This window comes from Oculina patagonica, chromosome 3 (genome assembly GCF_052425735.1).
Source record: "Oculina patagonica isolate OP01 chromosome 3, crgOcupat, whole genome shotgun sequence".
Classification (NCBI taxonomy): domain Eukaryota; kingdom Metazoa; phylum Cnidaria; class Anthozoa; order Scleractinia; family Oculinidae; genus Oculina; species Oculina patagonica.
The window spans coordinates 6022285-6041907 of NC_135760.1; the positions used below are offsets into that span (position 1 = coordinate 6022285).

General features: G+C 39.7%; 1 protein-coding gene across 1 annotated transcript; it reads right to left on the reverse strand.

Moving 5' to 3' along the window:
* Positions 1-13946: 13946 nt before the first annotated feature.
* On the reverse strand, positions 13947-19460 carry LOC144645810 (uncharacterized). Its single transcript, XM_078505349.1, has 4 exons — positions 19146-19460; positions 17530-17771; positions 16753-16882; positions 13947-14692 (listed from the first exon to the last, which is right to left on the reverse strand). Exons 1-4 carry the CDS (start codon positions 19458-19460, stop codon positions 14171-14173), a joined length of 1209 nt encoding a protein of 402 aa, XP_078361475.1. The 3' UTR covers positions 13947-14170.
* Between the last annotated feature and the right edge of the window lie 163 nt (positions 19461-19623).

Sequence of the window (19623 nt, forward strand, 5' to 3'; positions counted from 1 at the left end):
TAAAACACGAATAAATAATCACTAGCACTTACATCGTTTAAAAATTACAAACGTCAAAAATAAACCATACCAAAAAACTCGCTCTTTTCAAAGATATTATTGAAGTTAAAACAAATGCAGGAGATGGGGGATTCTTTTAGCTTAGGAGCGGTTAAAAATTAGGCCAAATTTGGTCGCTACATGTAACCGCAACTCTATTTCGTCATCAGCCTAGGTCGTTAGGGACGTGACCTCGCGTTGACAGGGAATGACAGCAATGTTGCATGAATCGGCTTTACAACATGCGATCGTATCTACGCAGTTCGAGTGGAATTTCAGTCAAAGACAGCAAAATTCTTTCGTATTTCATCTTCAAATATAATTCGAAAGCATTCACTGTATATATGTCTTTTGTTTAATCCTGGGTCTTGATATCCGACCCTCGCAGAGCCTAGACAAAACGCAGCTTGAGTGTAACGATTTGTTTACGCCCCAATTATATGCGCAATGTTTTCTCCGACAGTAGTCGGAAATATCCGTATTTTTTTTCGTGCTTTTTCGTGGAGCAATCGTAACGATACGGCCTTGAACACATTGAACAGCGGTCTACCCGGCTATAACAATTCAAATAATGGCGTCGCAAAAACAAAACAGTAACAAAGCGTCGAACGCATATTTTGCTGTTTCATTTGCTAATTTCGCTGCCGTAATCGACTGCCTCGAAAGGTCCTTGCAATTTTAAAGTATAGAATTGTCAGATCTCGGTGAAATTTGCACTGTTTATTTGTGTAATGTTAAGGAATATGTGTATAAATACCCGGCGCGGACGAGCCATTTTTGACAAAATTATATGGCTGCATTTCCTCCGCGAAGATAGGAAATTGTTAAACTAAGCTACAAAGAAACTGTAATGATAAGTTCGAAGAACAATGCACAGGATAAAGCTTCGACTCATACTTCATGCAAAAACGTCGACATCTCGAAGAGACTTTGATTATCTTTATCATCCATGGGTGTGGCGCAGTCAGGTTGAAGGTTGTTCAAAACAACTTTGTCTACATTGAATGGTGTCCAGGAAAATTGTTTGTTACCAGAAACATCTGCCGGCCACGTCTTTTTTATTCCTATATGCATGGAAGACTAAGTAAAATGAGTTTGCCCTGTTCAGCATTATGGTGATCTATTGTCCCTAGAAGAAAACTTCATCCTAACGTCGTTTCTTGTGAACGAGCTTGGAGCGATTTCTTTCGAATGAGCGAAAATTTCATTCAGCAAATGCCGCCATGTTTACTTGTCTAGATGGCAAAGGTGGCATGGCCTAGTAATATATTATATTCACCGACTAGCGCGGTGAATATAACGTAATCTCGTAACGTAATGTCCCATCCTTATATTCACCTCTCTGTAAATTATACTAATGAACATTATTCACTTCCTACGGGCAGTGAATACTGCGTGGTCCAAACAGCAACGAAATGGCCGGCGTAAACTCGCGTTTCGCCGGTGTTTCAGAATCACAAATACTAAGAATACAAGAGGATGCTGTACCAGATAATACAAAAAAGGCAACGAAATTTAGCCTGATGGTTAAGTCTTTTTTTTTTATTTGCAGTGCAGTGTCCACACAACTCGAGCAACGAAAAATATGTTGCTTACCGGCGTCAAGTTGCTCTTCTCCCAGAATCGGCAAGAACGAATTAATGATCGAATACCGCGCGGATTTATGCAGCCGAGAACCTCCACAAATATTCTGGAGAACGTTTTTGTGCAATAAAACATCCCGTTTCACCGCAGTTCTACATACATCCGAGGTTATAATCCAAATTTTCAGGTGGATCCTTCGCCAACTGCTCTTTCAAATCAAGTGAACTTTAAAAGCTTTGAAGCAACGGTCAAAATGTTTTGCAAGCAGGTTTTTAATTCAGATATGCTGGTTTGGATGGTGTTAAGGGACCATTTTGCTAGATTTTGACGAGGATATTATCGAAGATTAACTAGATCTGCCATGTTTGAAAATTCTGTAAACTGTTTCGCGCATGGTAAGTGCCGCTTGTACGTTTTCAACGCATGAATTGAGAGGTCAATCAAATCGACTTTAATCGAATTTCTAAAAACTTTGAAATCGTTTGTTTTTGAGGTCACTTCACTCGGTAAATATTCTACCACTATTCACCTCCATTTCAAAAAATGTTAATTCATTAACTACGGTTTGTATAAGTGGTAGGTGCGGTGGCATAATGGTTGGTGCGCTGGAGACAGGGTCGAACGGTTCGAGTTCGGGATCTGGTCGGGGTCATTCTGTGTGTTCTTGGGTAAGACACTTAACTTCTATAGTGCCTCTCCCCACTCAGGTATTTAATTGGGTCTCGTTAAATTAGATACTTGGGATAACCATACCATGGTCTAGCAGCGCAGCCATGGGGTAGTAGAAAGACTTCATGGTGTCCTTTTAAGGGGTGCATGAAAACATAGCTCTTGCTTGAGGGGGGAGGGGGGTATAAGAATGCCTCCGACCCAAACCATCCGAAGCATAAACAAAGTATTATTTTAGCTCTTCTGTGTTTTATCTGTGTTTTTTTTACCACTTTGCAAAACGTCTAAAAATTAAATAAAAGCCGGATGAGATTAATCGAAAACGTAATATTTTGTCAGATGTTTCTTTTGCACTTGACCTTTTCTTGTGGCATTGTTTGGGAGCTCAACGGAACGTTTAACAAACTAATTAGTTTCGTTAACACTATATAATTTATTGTGAAGCTTAAATCGTTAGAGGAACTGCTCGATTTCATTTCAATTTTACGAGGACATTGGAATGATTTCTACAAAACAAAATTTTCTTTGACAAAACGCCTCTAAGCGTCTAGATTAAATTACGGACGGCATATTATTTAAAGATTTTTAGTAGAAATTAGCCCTTCTTATGATTATGTCATCAAGCTGAACGGTAGAAAAAGTAAACAAATCAGTTTCCTTTTAGACCACTACATAAATTACGTTGTTTAATTCTTATGTACCAAACGAACTTTTCCTTTGTCATTTGCATTATTCGAAGAATTAAAAAGAAAAATTATGCTGTTCTGTATTTTTTCCTTTTTTTTTTACCACTGTGTAGCCTGAATTTCAGACGTCCCTCTCTAGTCGCCTACTCCCTAGAAGAGACGTCTCAAAGAATCGGCCGCTAATGCTGTCCGGTGACGTCACTACCCGAAAACCGGGTAGTGATTTTGATTGGTTGATTTAAATATTATTTGCATAGTTATGTATAATTATGACTGAATTTAGACGCGCGAGGATTGTAATTTGAAAACGTTTGCACTGTTTGCAAAGAGCTCGAAAGTGTTCAGCTTCCAAGATATGAATTTACCTGTCATTTACCTTGAGTTTATCACTATTTTAGTTTAGCTACGAATACAGAATCAATATGGGAAACCGACAGATATTAAGTAGGCGGCATTCGTCGCTTCGACATGCAGTGGTTTGCCAAATTTAATACGTTTTCTTTTTGTCAACAAAGCCGCTCGACGCTTATGTCCTACATCCTTGACGAGCCAGTGATTTCTGAACTCAGTGTCCACGCTCAAGTAGGATATTCTTGTACTCATCGGCATGAATTCCGTTTCTTGATACCTCTGTAACCGTCTAAATTGATTCGTAACATATTATATTTTGATCGCTTGATAAAGCAAATCAGTTCAGATTAAATCTGGGTTCCGTAAAGAATGTAGCTTGCAGTCGATAAATCTCATCCATTTCATGCAGGTTTTCAACGGTTTACTAGTAAATTTAATACCCTGTAATCCTTTATTCAAGCGATTTTTCTTTCACAAAGTCACGGCCTTGACAGAAACTTTTCCACATAAATTAAAACAGTATAGTGGCGTCACTGGGCTGCATTAGCGGCCGTTTTTTTCAGACGTCTCTTCTCGGGACAGACGAATAGAGAGGGACGCCTGAAATTCAGGCTAACCACTGTGCAGGCCTGAAAACAAATGGCGAATGAAATAAATCAAAGACGAAATCTTTTGTCAGATTTTTCCTTTTGCACTTGACCTTTTCTTGTGGTATTGTTTGAGAGCTCAACGGAACGTTTAACTAACTAGTTAAGGTCGTTAACACTACTTATTATATGACTAGCTCCGTGAGCGGTCAAGATAAAACGAATCCCGTGCTCCTATTGGCTACCCGAGCAGTCAAGATGGAACCATCTTGACCGCCCGGGATCGCCCGCGTGTTCCCGCAAGCGAAAAAACTTTTCAGTTCCGTCGACGCTACTACAAAAAGCTTTTCCGTCTTAAGCTTGAGCTTTGAAACCATTTTCCGAAACAAAACAAATATTTTCTGTCTGTTTCTAGCGAAAGGGAGTCCGATAACAAAGAAATAGGTCTTGAAGCGAACGAGAACAAACTAATTAAACAACAAATATTAACGAGTTTCGTGAATTTTTTTTGCCATAACAACCAGCTAATACAAAAATTACAACGCAAAGCGACTTAAAGCCATGATATCGGTTTTGTTTGGCGAAAAAGGGAGAGAAGTCAGTGACATACCTGAAGAATAAAGAATTCGGCAAACTTGTCGTTTGTGTAAATCTTAATGGAAATCTTGATAGAAGAAAGCGGACGGCACGGCGAACCAGGCACTGCATGTAGCTTTTCAAACATCTTTTCACCGAAGCCTCCAACGCTCACGTCGAATAAGGTCGGGTCGAACATTTAAATCAATGATGTAGGAATGTTCAAGCTTTTCCCGTGAATTTGTAACTCCCAAACACTTTCAACAATCACAGTCATCACAATTTCAATATTCAGCTCGTGACACCGTGACGGCAGGTTTGCACCACTAACGCGCCAGAAGCGAGCAAATACTCTGTAAAACGTCCAATAATCAAAAACTGGCGGCCAGATGGAATGGACATTCTTGTTTTAAGGCTTCAAACTCGATATTGATTCGCAATTTAAGCCATTTAAACATCCTTTAGAGGGTTAAAAAGAGGTGAATTTGGCTGTTGTCGCATCGTTTTACTTCGTCTCGATTCATTCAAGAATTTGACAGTCACTAGTTAAACTTTTAAACCAATGAAATGATTTTAGCGTGCGCCATTGAATGTGCATGCAACTGGCTTCCTTTCCAGTACTCGAAAAAAGTCATATAATAAATCCTTTATTAACCAAGCTTGTTCGGTCAAGAAGGCAGGATATTGGCCTCGTTCTTTTTTTGCGTGGTTATGGACCTCGACTTCGTCTCGATCCATAACCACGTAAAAAAAAGAACTTGGCCAATATCCTGCCATCTTGACCTCACGATTGGTCAATAACCCATATATAATTTATGGTGCAACCTTGAATCGCCAGAGAAACAACCTTATTACATTTGTATTTTACGAGGACATTGCAATGATTTCTACAAAACAAAATTTTCTTTGGCAAAACGTATCTAAGCGTCTAGATTAAATTACGGACGGCGTATTATTTAAGGCGTTTTTTAGTAGAAATTAGCCCTTCTTGTGATTATGTCATCAAGCTGAACGGTAGAACAAGTAAACAAATCAGTTTCCTTTTAGACCACTACATAATTTACATTGTTCAGTTCTTATGTACCAAACGAACTTTCCCTTTGTCATTTGCATTATCAGAAGAATTAAAATAAAGAAGTTTTATGCTGTTCTGTGTTTTTTCCGTGTTTTTTTACCACTGTGCAGTACGCCTGAAAACAAATAACGGATGAAATAAATCAAAGACAAATCTTTTGTCAGGTTTTCTTTTTGCACTTGACCTTTTCTTGTGGCATGGTTCGGGATCACAACGGAATTTTTAACAAACTAGTTATCTTCTTTTACTCTACATAATTTATTGTACAAGTTTTAAGTCACTAGAGGAACTGTTAAATTTCATTTGCATTTAACGACATTGGAACGATGAGGTTTCTTGTGTTGCTCGTTTTATCCTTGTTGATCACTCCATCGCATTCTATGTTTAATACGTTGGATGCGATAAAGGTTCGCACTGTTATTTCTTTTCCAGGACGCGTTATTACCAATGAAGAAGCCCTTCAATTACTGCAGCGCCAGGCAGAGGTGACAGCTCATTTTAATCTGCAAGAATATCTTGACGAACTGCGGCAAACCAACACTGAGATGAAAATGGACTTTACCGATCAGTCCTTCGCTGTAGTAGGTTCGTTGGCCACCCTCGATGCTGCTATTACCTTTGCAGAAGGAGTCGAGAATGTCAACGTTATTCGTTCAGACAACGCCGCGGGGTTTTCAGGTAAGCCAAATCCGACCAATGACAAATTACATACTGGGGTACAGCGCCTGAACGCTGCCCGAAATATCCTCTGGCTCTTTAAAGAGAAACTAAAAAGTGGCGTCGTATCGACAGATGCCTCGCTAATGGACAAACTGAGAGAAGCGCAGACGTGGCTTTCTACACGAACCGGTGGACATCTTGGTCAAGGAATGACATTTGCGTTGGAAAAGGCGGGAGTGATGCAAAAATTACAGGCAAAATGGGGACCTACCTCGGTAAAGTTTCAGAGTTTCTCGGCTACCGCAGGCAACGGACTTGATTTTCTCATCAACGGTTACAACACGGTTGTGAACTCTTTGGCTCTTAGCCAAGAAGTCAGCACAGCTAATATCCTGGCTGTAACTAGTTCAGTGACGGCTATGGCAGGCGATATGGCTATGGGTGTCTCTCAAGTGCTAGTTGCAAGTGCCAAAGTATCCAAGGTTTTTGGTTCTATTGGTTTTGCGGTGGCTGCAGCGTTATACATTGCTTCCTACGCCACAGGTGTTGGTTCAGGATTGGCAAGTCTAGAGAATCTTGAAGACAAGGACTACGTCAAAATATTTCTGGGCCCCTTGATACCTCATCCGACGTTTGGAACAACACTAGAAATGTTTGATCGTATTGCAAAAGGAGAGGTACTGGAATTTTATAACTTGTATCTCTCACAAAGTCTTCCCGCATATTTCGTTATGGGTGGCAAGGGGTTAGTGGATGCCTTTACTGGGTCCTCCGAACTTTCACGATTCTTTGTGATTCTAGAATTTTTGGCAACACTCGTATATCAAGGAAAGTTGACAGAAGCTAAGAATGAAGTAGCGAAAAACGTGGCCAATTCTGTACGAAAGCTTAAACCAAAACAAGTCTTATTCACCTTTCCAGTCCAGACGGAAACTGATCATTATCTCGTCGCGGGTTGGGAGTCCGAAGGCGACGTCAAAAAAGAGTTCAGTATCTCTTCTGAGCTTGCTAATGTTCGCTTGTTCATGGCGACATACACAAACGACTTTGCAAAGCCATCTGCCTGCAAGATTCACGTTTTGTCCCGAAGCAGCCCCTCACGGTGACGACAAGTTGATTTTCATGGGAAGTACGAATCGTATGTCAATGAGAAAGTTTTGCTGGATGATAACTGCGAAGCCTACGGCATGGGAGGGAACGACCACTTTGTCTTGAAAGCATCAGTTGTAAGAAAAGGCGTGAAATTCAACGGTGGGGACGGTAGTGATATCATAGATATAACCAACACCTTCTTTGGAAGCCGTTCGTCTGTGACTGGAGGTGGTTCAGAAAGGGATATCATCAAGACGGGCCCTGGTGATGACACCATCATGGTTGACAACGACGAGGTTGAGATAAACAATGGTGACAACACGTTAATCGTAGAAGGAAAAGGAAATGACGACATCTGCGTTGGAACCGGAGCCGATTTATTACTTGTCGAGAAGTCTGGTGGAAGCATTGTACTAGGCCGTGTTATAGACAGCAACGACAATCCGGAGGTGAATAAACCGAAAAGAATCGTGTATAAAGGTGAAGGAAGAATCAAGGATGCAAGCAAGAACGACCTCATCAGGGTGGGACCAACTCAGTTTGACATTCTAACCATGAGGAAGTACAACCCCAACATGCAGCCACAAGGCGAGGAACTGATTCTGCTGATTGAAGTAACAAGGAATATCGATGAATTCATGCAGGAAATAAGCGATATACAGAGTAACTTTCTCTGGCCTAGGGGGCATGACTTTGAGGTGTTCCCGAATGGCGACATGAATACCACAGCGCAGCGAATTGAAGTCAGGGACATCGAACGATTTGAAATGAGCGAACATACCATCAACATGCTTCTTCTCAAGAGTGGAGGTAGCGATTACTATGAAGTGGCGGGAGGACCGAAGCATGACTTTGTGATCAACCTGGATAGCGCAACGCCCTTGTTGGCGCAAATGAGCACAGGAGACAATCGCGTTGTGTCGGGATGGGGAGATGACAGATACTCCATTATTCTTGATGCCAGATACGATGCCGTTTACGACATGGGAGGCGACAACATTTTGGCTGTTTTAATTCCTGAAGGTTCAACCTTAGACGATGCAAAGATCGGAAGGAGCAGTGACGGCAAGGGATACAAGATTAAACTGTCTAAACAACATCACAATCACGTAATCGAGTACTTCTTTTTCCGCGGTAGTGGCCAAGTACAAATAATCGTACAAGACAGCACCGGAAAACAGATCACATTCAAACCAGCTTCCGACCCAAGCTTAGCAGATGTTTTCTTTTCTCAAGATCGTTCTAAGCTATTACGATACGTTTGAGTTTTGTCCGACAGACCAAGTTGTCATTGCCATCGTGGAAGGAATTGCTCCGTCGATTGGTGAGACCCTTGCGCCACCCCAGTGCTAAATCTGTGTGCAAAGCTGTTATATGAACCTTCAGAGTAATTAGAACGTGAAGTAAAATATCAAAACAATAAACTGAAGTAGAAGTAGAGTTTCGTTCGATCATGGAGACCCTTCTGTTGGCTATGAGCCATAGGCTAGAAGCATATTTGATTTGGAGATTTTCAGTTACATGGTAAATGACATCAAAAGCAATATGTATCGGTAATCGTTAGTTCAGTTAGAACTGATAAAATATGTGTTTTGCATTTAAAAGCTATCGTGAAAAGTTAATGACTTTTCTTTTAAAAATGATATAGAATGCTACATATGAGTAACTAAAAAACGATAGTTGTTTCGACAAAAATGATACTTTGAAGACAGCCGGCCCACAACATTTCACATTTCCATTACATCATGACAGTATTAGAAGTAACATTTTACACATGATGTTCAATCATAACTTAAAGATTTAAAAACCACACTAAACGATGTTCTGAGTTCATCTCCGTACGGAGAACTGTCAAAAATCTGAGACTGCGTCCGTCCTTCAATCAGATTTCAGGTTTCTCTTAATGCAAGAATTTGTTTTATGTTCATTTCCCCGAAATAGAATTGAACTGAACATAGATTTTCAACCAAACTTTGGCTACTTGTTGATTACCTCAAGGGAACTTAAATTTTGTTTTGTTAACTTAGGCCCTGTTTATACGTCGCACAATCGTCGAATTTAATTGGGACGAAAATAATTCAAGGACCATTTAGCAATTAAATTCGACGATTGTGCGACGTATAAATCGAATTAGATTCGTCTGGTAAATTAAATTCGTCCAAGACGTTGTATTCGTCTCGGTAGGACGAAAAAAATATCGATAGCGCGTCTTCAGTTTAGACGTCGCACAACAGACGCATCGAATTAAATGCATACATTATCATAATGTATCCCCATTGAGCCCGTGGTAGATTCGTGGAAAGTTTCGTTCATGTCGCATGCGCACAGGCGTCTTCTCGCGTTTTTCGCACGTTGTTGAAGTATGTCGTCGGTTGTGGAGGGAAAAAATGCCGTCCGCTTGCATAAATTGCAACACGGACCACAAAATATTCATGCATAGCTTGTGGGAGAAGCGTGTGTGTTCGGTTGGAATGTTCGATTGCTAAAGAAAACGAAGAAACGGTGGGGTGGGAGGCAAACAAAAGTGTTGGTTACTGTTTGCAGTGTGCCCTGGGGGAGTTTCTGTCACGGTTTTTTTCTCAATGTCGGGTCGAATGTTCTTTAAAATAAAGTTGAATGTTTTTCTTGACACTCGAAACGCTTTCTCGAATCTTCCTTCATCATATGTCGCCCAGACCAATTCCCACCATCATGTATTTCTGATACTGCGACGACAACTCCGGTGACGCTGAACATCTTCATCTTGTAATTGTAACAGCAGACAAATCGATAAACAAACTCGCGCAAGAAACATTTTCTTCATCACTACCAGTGTCAACATTCGACGTCGCAGCTGCCTTCTCTGCTGTCTTTCTCTGGATATTTTCTCCAGCAATAATGCCTTCGTAAACCTCGCCAGGTTGTTTTGGTTAAATCTGCGCGCTCCGAAAAAATTTCGCGATCTCCCGTTAGTTTTTGCGGGAATTATGTCAATTATCCCCATCACTGGTCAGAAGTGCTGAAGACTCGGGTGAAAGATTAAATTCGGTTGAATTATATTCGACGTCTAAATCAGGCGGCAATTAACGTCGAATAATCGACGAATTTAATTTGAATTAAATTCGTCTGAATTAAATTCGACGTATAAACAGGGCCTTAGTCTCGAGAAAGAACAAGATAAGATGACGGGAGAATCAGAATTATCGATCGAAACACAATAGGCTATATTCACAACAGCCGCCATGATGGTTACCATATAATAATGCAAATTAGCCACGTTTTCTGCCAGGGGCAAACATTAAAATGATTCCGTTTCTTGGAAAATCGGCTCGTCGAAATAGTGAGCTATCTGCGCCAAATGACATTTGAGAACGAAATTATGGAATAATGATTTCACCTTTAGGTTAGATTGAAAAGGTTGCTCCGATTGCTTGACTTGTTAGCTACCCAAGACGTTTTCTTGTTTTGAAATCAGACATAATAAGAAATCAGCTGAAATTTGTCGATTAAAAGCTTATTTACTTTCTCAGAAATCACGTGCCTAATTTGCATTATAAAGCGAAAACAGACATGGCGGCTTTGGATGTAGCGAACAAGTTTTTTTTCTGTAAAACGAAAAAAGATCAATTCCTATGTTTGAAAAATAAATTATCACTGGAAATGTGTACTTTGCCAGTACTCGCAGCCCGGCCTGACCAATCGATGAAAATCGATGATCGGAAATCAATCAATCAATCGATATTAATCGATGATTGTTAGTTAATTGATATCGATTGGCATCGGCCAATCGATGACCAATCGGTAGTCACAAATGAAATTTCCATAATTACATCGATTGTCATCGATTGCTATCGATTTTCATCGATTATCATCGATTATTATCGATATCTTGCGGCGTACTTGGGCATCCCCACTCTCTCCTCCACAGAGGTCTCTTTCGTGTTTCGGGCTGGGAAATAGTAGGGAGAGGAACGGGGAGAGGTGAAAAGTAAGGGAACGGGGAGAGGTAAAAAGTAAGCGCGCGGAGCCTGGAGAGAATCGAAACGAAAGCGCGCGGGGCACCTTCGCCCTTCCCGTCGTTCCCCGCGCTCCCCCTATTTTTCATTTTTCGTGTTTTCGCCTTCCTCCCCCCGTGTTTTTTCGCCTTCCCCCACGAAAGAGGCCTCTGCGGAGGAGAGAGGCATCCCCAGGATAATTCTACAGGAAATCCGGAAATAGAATTTCGCAATCCTAAAACTACTGATCGTGAGCTGAGTGCACAATGTCTGAAGAAGCGGATAAAGCCGGGGATAAAGCAACGGCGTAGTCAAAGGCTACCATCTTCTCAAGTAACCTATACGCTAGTGTATAGGTTTGCCCCTTTTCTTAATAACGTTGTTTTTGCTGCATAACAGACATAACAGTATATCACGAAAATGAATAAATGAGGTATTGATCGCTTTTAAGAGCCACTGAGTTGATGTAATAACACCCATATTGAATCAAACCAAATAAAAAACGATCGATGATAATCGATGATAATCGATGAAAATCGATGACAGTCGATGAAAATCGATGAAATTAAAAGTCACATAATTTTCCGTCATCGATTGATCATCGATTTCCAATATCAATCGATTAATTGGCATCGATTATTATCGATTGGTATCGATTATCATCGATTATCGGTTTCATCGATTGGTCAGGCCGGGTCGCAGAGAGTTAGTAAGGAATTTTTTTAACCGCTAAACTGAAATTTTGGTTCTATGGTCTTGAATTTACCTCAACTTTGCTAAAGAAGCACTTTTTTACACTTCAGCAACATTTTGATAAAGATTCTGTGTAAAAATGTGCAATATTTCACTTTGGTGCATGCACATAGGCCAAAATTTGGACTGGCCTGTTTAAGCAACGATTTTGCACCAAAAATGGATTTTGTTTTTCTTTGATTAGCTCTCGCCCGGTAGCATTGCTACTCCCCGTAGATTGCATTCTAGCCTCTGATTTGTCCCCGAGTCCCCATTTTTCGCGTCTTATAATTTCCTCATAAGAGACGACTGGAGACGCCTATTGCAAGATGATAAATTCTTTGTATAGTATTATAATTGTTTCAACAAGGGACTCCTTAGCCTGGAATATTCTTCTGATTGGCCCAATCGGTAGAGTTGATTAGGAAAATAACAGAAAATAAATAGCAAAAACGTAAAGAATACGTCGGCGATTTGCAAAACCATTTTACTACATACTGCAAATACAACGGTATGTTTCTCTTTCCCCTAAATGTGTCTAATTTTGCCACATGAAAAGTTTCTTCGACAAGTTTTATTTTCTCGTGTTCAGGTTTTCCTTTTCAGGATCAGCCCGTGTTTTAACGCAGAATCAATTGTCGCGACTTGACAAGCTTGTCCATGACAAGAATGACAAGTTTCCTTGTTCAACGAGGTTGCAGAAATCTAACTATACCAGCTAGTAATCTGTCGAACTTTACCGATGTTACTCGAATCTTTTCAAGCACACTCCGATACAATGAAGACGAGCACAAAATGCGCCCGCGAAGGAGGTCAGTGAAGATGGTGGATCTCAAAGACAAACAAAACATCACATGACTATATGCCTGTGCCTAGTTTCAAATTGGTGGTTCGATTCACGAAAAATAATCAGTCATACACGACAAACAAACAAATTTCGACTTTTTACCAACAAAAGCGATGACGTCATACCGTCGTAAAAGTAAAAATCCTCCAATTACACAAATATTCAGTCTGCATTCTGCCTTTTTATTCACTTCTGCCATGGAGGTTATCATTTAATTTCAAGTACACCTAACCTCCCATTTCTTTTAATTCGAAGTATTTTGTCGAAAAAAACAAATTTGGTTGAATCCTCGATTTTCCGTACCCGCCGAATTCTTGCGCGACCGCCTTTTGGGAGTCCGGGACGAGCGAGTGTAATGACCTCTTCCTAAGAATAAAACACGTCAGGACCGTCAGCTGTCTGTGTTTGTTTAGAACGACCGATCACAAAGGTGATCATTTTTTGTTAATGAAAATATATGGTTATGGTAAGGAAAGTTTAGCTAAATTCGCGTGACATCTTAACGAAAGAAAGATAGTAATTAAAATATATCGCTATAAAGAAACCTGGTCAAATTTTTTTGTTGTAGATTATCGCTGCAAGATCTCTCTGTATTTGTTTCCTTTGACAACAAAGAACACCGTGTTGTATTCCTGGAATAATCATCGTCATCATCATTGGTATTCCTTTTTATCTTTAACAGAGTCAGCTGCGTTATCTTCAATTTTGTCATTAGCAGAAGTACGACCTCAAATAATCTTACGACCTCTAATTAAAGCGTTGCGACGTATAATTGTCACCAATAAGTATGTATTATGGTAGTAAATCCAGTTATATAGCGCGTACCTACACAAATTTTGTTTTTAAACTGTGATAAGCATCAGTATTTTCTATGAACAAGGCAAACGCTGAATTACCAAACAAAATAATATTGGTATTTACTTGGTGCTCAATTACAAGAACAGGTGCGTTTGAACACATTATTTGCTCTAACAAAATTTCATTGCTTTTTGAAAATTTAAAAAATGCCGTGCTTTTTTTTAAACTTTAGTGCAAGGTAGCTTAGAAGTATTTCTGAAATCAGTGTTATATATTTACAATATTTCCATATGGACAAAAGTTTAAACAGTCAAAAAGATACAAAGAGACGCAAAGCAATGTTTGAAACTATAAACTACAATTTTCAAAATTGCGCAGAATGCGCACTGTTAAACCATGAATGGAAGATTAAAATACAACTGTTGACGCAGAAAGTCCGACTTTGAGCATAGTGCTTACTTTTTACGAATGGTAGCTATACTAGCTTCTAACTACTAACTTTACTGAATGAAGATTCTACAGAAAGCTGCATGAGTTTCTGGTTTAGTTCCTGGATGGCTTATTACTTCTCCGCAACTAATTTCAGGAATTCTCGGGTGGTACAGCTGATAGGCAATACCAACGCCACGCACCAAATATGGTGGGGCACACCGCTGAGACTGGGACTGCACTCCTACACGTGATCTGATCGTCATCCATGGGTGTGCTGCAGTCAAGTTGAAGCCCTGTACAAAACAACTTGTGTCTATACTAGACGGTGTCCATGGAAATTGTTTCATGACGGAAAAATCTGCTGGCCACGACGTCTTTTTATTTCCTTCGTGGAAGGCTAAGTAAAGTGATTTTGCTGTGTAGTTCAGCAGAATGAAGGCCTTTTCGTCCTTAGATGGAAACTTTATCCAAACGCAGATTCTGGTGAACGAACTAAGCCAGTATCCAGGAAGTTTGGTTTCTTGCTTTTGGTAAGCTGTTTGATAGGAGGTTTTACTAGCCCATTGATGGGAGTCATAAGAGAAAGTTTTCTAAAAAGTGAGAAAATTATTGTTAGATACGGCTTGAATAATTGGCAGGCGCGATGGTCTGATACTTAATGCGCTGTACTGACGGATTAATCAATACAGCCTGAAGCCATGGTCGGGGTCATTGTGTTGTGTTCTAGGGCATTCATAATACTTTAATCTTGCAGTGCCTCACTTCCGTCAGGTGTATAGATAGATAGATAGATAGATAGATAGATAGATAGATAGATAGATAGATAGATAGATAGATAGATAGATAGATAGATAGATAGATAGATAGATAGATAGTTTGTTGATATTCTTACATGACAGTCTAAAAACTGAATTGCGTAAAAATTTACAGAGATAAATTATTAAAAATACAACTATTAAAATCTATTATAACTATATTAAAAATACAACTATTAAAATCTATTATAACTATATTAAAAATTTGACATAGAAGGAAAGAAACTATGTTTAAAACGATTTGTTCGAGCCTTACATGCTTGAAACTGACGTTGACTTCTGAGGTTATTCATATTTACATTTTCCTGTGGTATGTACTTATGTAATTTGTGGCTACTATCGAGCATAATCTTATTAAAGAGTTTCTTGCACAGGATAGAACGTCGTTCCTTTAGGGTGCTTATATTGCAACTTGATAGGATATCCTGATATGATGCTTGTGGATCGATAATAAATAGCGCGCGTTTCTGTACGCGTTCTATATCGTCGCTTAGGTAAGCGGGAAGGCTATGGTGAAAAGCCGGCGCGCAATACTCTAGAACTGTTCTTTCGCATGTACAATGGATATCAGTGAATTAAGGTAACCCTACGAAGAACTAGCATCCCATTCAGGAGGAGTAGCAATACTCCTAATCGCTTCATGCTAATGCAGCCAGAGATAAGCGCTCGCCTGGTAGTCCACTAGCCTCGAACGCAGTCGTTTACCTTAAACAAGTTTGTATGACAACAAGGACCTGTAAAATAGTAAAATGTTTTTTTTTTTTTGGTATGGAATGGCGGCCAACCAGTGGAGAATTAAAGAAAATCATGTGTTACCATGGCCACTAGCAAGGGAAAACAGTTTTTTCTATTCTACCCTGCAGTGTAGAAGTTTTTGGTAGGCGAGCGCTGGACAATTTTGTTCATGTATCTCACCACCATCGCAAAACGAATAAGGATGGGACGAAAGCCCTCTGTGTTTTTTTAATCCAAGATGGCGAACATGACGCTAGAAAAGGCTAGTTTCATTACAGAAACAGCTGGCTACTTTTACAATTTCATCATGTTCAATTCCTTATAAAATATCTTTTTGACAAGGAAATATATGGCTACAGGCGAACCTCTTTAATACGGACACCAAAGGGACAGGGAAGGGCGTCCGTATTATTGAGGTTGTCCGTAAGGAGAAGCTCGACTGTACAGTCGAGCCTGTCTTTACGGAGACCTGTATAATACGGGCACTTCCCAATTACAGACAGGGATAAAGACTTAAATCCATATAAAAACTGCCTTTATTATACGAACACCTTCATAATACGGACCCCTTGGTGTCCGTATTAAAATGAGGGTACACCTGAGGCTTTTATCCACCGCTTAACTTGGGCTTTATGCGAATATTTTGTTCGCGTTTCAAGCAATCCACAAATCCTATGCTCAAAACACGAATCTATGTTTTGTAAATTTTTGGGTGAATTTTGGGGATGTTTTGGAGGAGATTTAATGTGATTTTAAAATTAAAATTTGAAGTTAAAAATTGATAGACAGACACCAGTTAGTCCCCCTGACAACCTGGAGTGCTCTTTCGTGGGGGTCAACTGACTGGTGGTGTTTCAAATTTGTTTTCTTCAATCCCTTCTCTAAACCTCTTAACTTTCAATTCAAATTCGAGTATACCCCCGCCTTTAAGAATTCGTCTGTAAAAGAAAACCAATTAAATAAAATCCGTCGCAAAATCAATCAATACTGACCACATCCTCGGAGACTCGTAGCGATTTCTGCCCGGTTTATTACTTCGTTTCACCTCCCACTAACTGCCCCTGGGTCTCCGAGGATGTGCTTACCATGGAATGTCATACCTTTGAACCATTGATACTCATCACTAGTGTCCAGGCTCCACCTCCACAGTTGGGAATGCCAGTCATTCTACACCATGTCTTCCAAGTGATGTTACCGACTGTTATGTTGTAAAAACCATTTTCGCTTGAGCTGAATTGAAAGGAAAAGTCTTATGAGCCGTTTGTCTAAAGTCCCTAAAGGCCCAGTTATACGGGCAACATTTTCTTTAGACTTGTCTCGCAACACAACAGTGAGAGGCGCAGTGGCCTAATGGTTAGCGCACTCGACTCCGCGTCGAACGGCCCGGGTTCGAGCCCTGGCCGGGGCGCTGCGTCGTGTTCTTGGGCAAAACACTTTACTCTCATAGTGCCTCTCTCCACCAAGGTGTATAAATGGGGGGGGGGGGGAGGGGAGAAATACTCCTGGTCGCTTAATGCTATGGAAACCGGGATAAGCTCCGACTGTATATATATGGGCCACTTGGCTCGGGCACAGACTTTATCTTTTTTGTCTCGCAACATTTTTGCATTTCAAGTTTTAAAGTGTTGCTGCGTGCATTACCTATTGCAAGCTGCGGCAAAATGTTGCACAAAGTAGAACCACTTGAAACACGGAAGGTAATAAGGTTAAATGCGCAAACACTTTACAAATTGGAGGTAACAATGTTGTGACACAAGTTGAAAAAAAAATGTTACCCGTATTACTTATTAAATTCAAGGACACCGTAAGTTTGTCACAGCGAGAGAATTTATTTATTTGGTTGTACAGTGAATTACCTTAGTTATGAATAAACGTACCTATTTTGTCGTAGAATGTCGCTACATGAAGCTCCCTTATAATTAGTTACGTTTTCTTCAGTCGCTGGGTGAAAGAGTTGACGAGAATCATCAGAGTCATCAGAGCCGTCATCATCATCATCATCATCATCATCATCATCATCATCATCACCGTCATCTCTGACGTCATCGATACTGTCTTGGTTTTTGTCATCATTAGAAGTGCAGCCTCCCGAACTCTCGTTCAGCGGATTAATGGACACCTTTTAGGAGAACACATCTGTTGTTTAGCTTTATTATTTCATACCTGATTATTTCACAGAAATACAATGAATGCCTACAATCCTATTGTCGCTTCTTTCTGGGGGAACAAACAGGACTGATTGAATATTGTTCTCTTATAAACACGTAATACCTGAAAGTTAAAGAATACTTGCTTGGCGCAAGTTTTAACCTTTAATCAAGCCTATCAAACCCTAGAAAGCCGATTTTGCTTTATTGCTAACAACCATATGTGCGCTCCTTATTAGTAATATTTGGTGTATTACGGCATTAAAGAAGGTGAATATGTTATCTTTCAGTCTTCTTTTTATGTGTTAACCTTCACACTAGCGGGTCTCATGTGATTTATATTTTTCCGCCAGTGCATGAAAACCCAATGTGTGACTGTTCAAGCGAAAGCTGTTCAGTGAGCAGTACTTTTTATGCTGGGTTTTCTCAATATCTTATAAAAATGAATGTGGGAACCACTTTCAGTTTTGTACTTGTGCTCTCTTTAAGAGTCTATTGAAACGTTCTTGTAAACTTCAGTCGTTCTGTAAACATTCTAGAAATGGTTATGCCGAGTTAGCTACACTATATATCATGGAACAATGTGTGTCGCTTAAATAACAATTTTTGAACATTCCAAACGCAAATGATAATATTAAAAAATTACATTTTTGGAACTTGATGAATGCTAGAAATACGGCCATATTTCTGTATTTGTTTCACAATCGAGGTCTCCTAATGTAATTTCCGTTTTTTTGATGGAAGAGTGTGATAGCAGCTTTTAAATGTGTTTTCATTTGACAGCACCGTTGAACTGTGCAAACCTTTAAAGGCAAATGACAATTTATTTAAACAGAGATCATTTCATGGCCCATAATCGTTTAAAGAAAATTAGCATGAATTTTTTCTTTGTGTTCTTTTAAAAACTCCAGCTGACAATAAAAGTGACAGAGAAGGATATAATTGCTCACGCAACTCACGAAAAATGAAAGTAAGCCTTGTTTTCCAAAATTTTTATGAAGGTAAAAGAATTATGTGATATACATGTTCGAACGACGCGCTTTTAAATACAAAGGAAGATGTTATCCTCGAAAGCAAAAACGCGCATCTGGTAGTCGCTTTTTGTTTCCTGATTGACTGTACAATTGTGAGTGAGATAAGAAACATCAAAACTGCACTGTTGCAATTGTCTTCAAAGACTGAGTAATTTGACTGCATTCACAATTGACAGAAAAGATAAAAAAAATACATGTTTGAAATTAAGAGCTTTACGTATACCTTTTCTGAGACCTTTCTCTGTAAAACAACTCAGAGCAAAAATAAAGCACCTCCCGATAAAGAAAGCTTGGCTTAAGTGCATTTCTTACCTTGCTCATAGTCACAATTCTTGATCTTGTGTTATCGTCGCCCGCGTAAGGCTCAGTGGAACCTTTGGCTTTCTTTTGATACAAAAAGCATTTATTAGAGTCCCTGTAAAAGGTTGCTTCACCACAGTTGTCTCTTGTGTTGCATCGTAAGGCGCAAGTTAGCTCAGTTTCAGCATTGAATTCGGCAATTTTATCGGAATCTTCACGCGCTTGTTTCAGGTACGAAATTGTGAAGTATGAAGAGCAGAGTTTACGTAGATGGACGCAAGAAACAGAAGCAAGAAAAATGATGCTGAGGCGAATCGTCACGGCCATGTTTCCAGGAGAAATGAAATGTTTATTTACGAGAGAAGGCCTTGAGTTTCCTTATTACATAACTGGTGTTTGATTCCATCAAATACTTGCTCTTATTGGTTGTTTCTTGGTCACGTGGTATGAACCCGAACGAGGAATTATTTAATTATAGTAATACTATAAT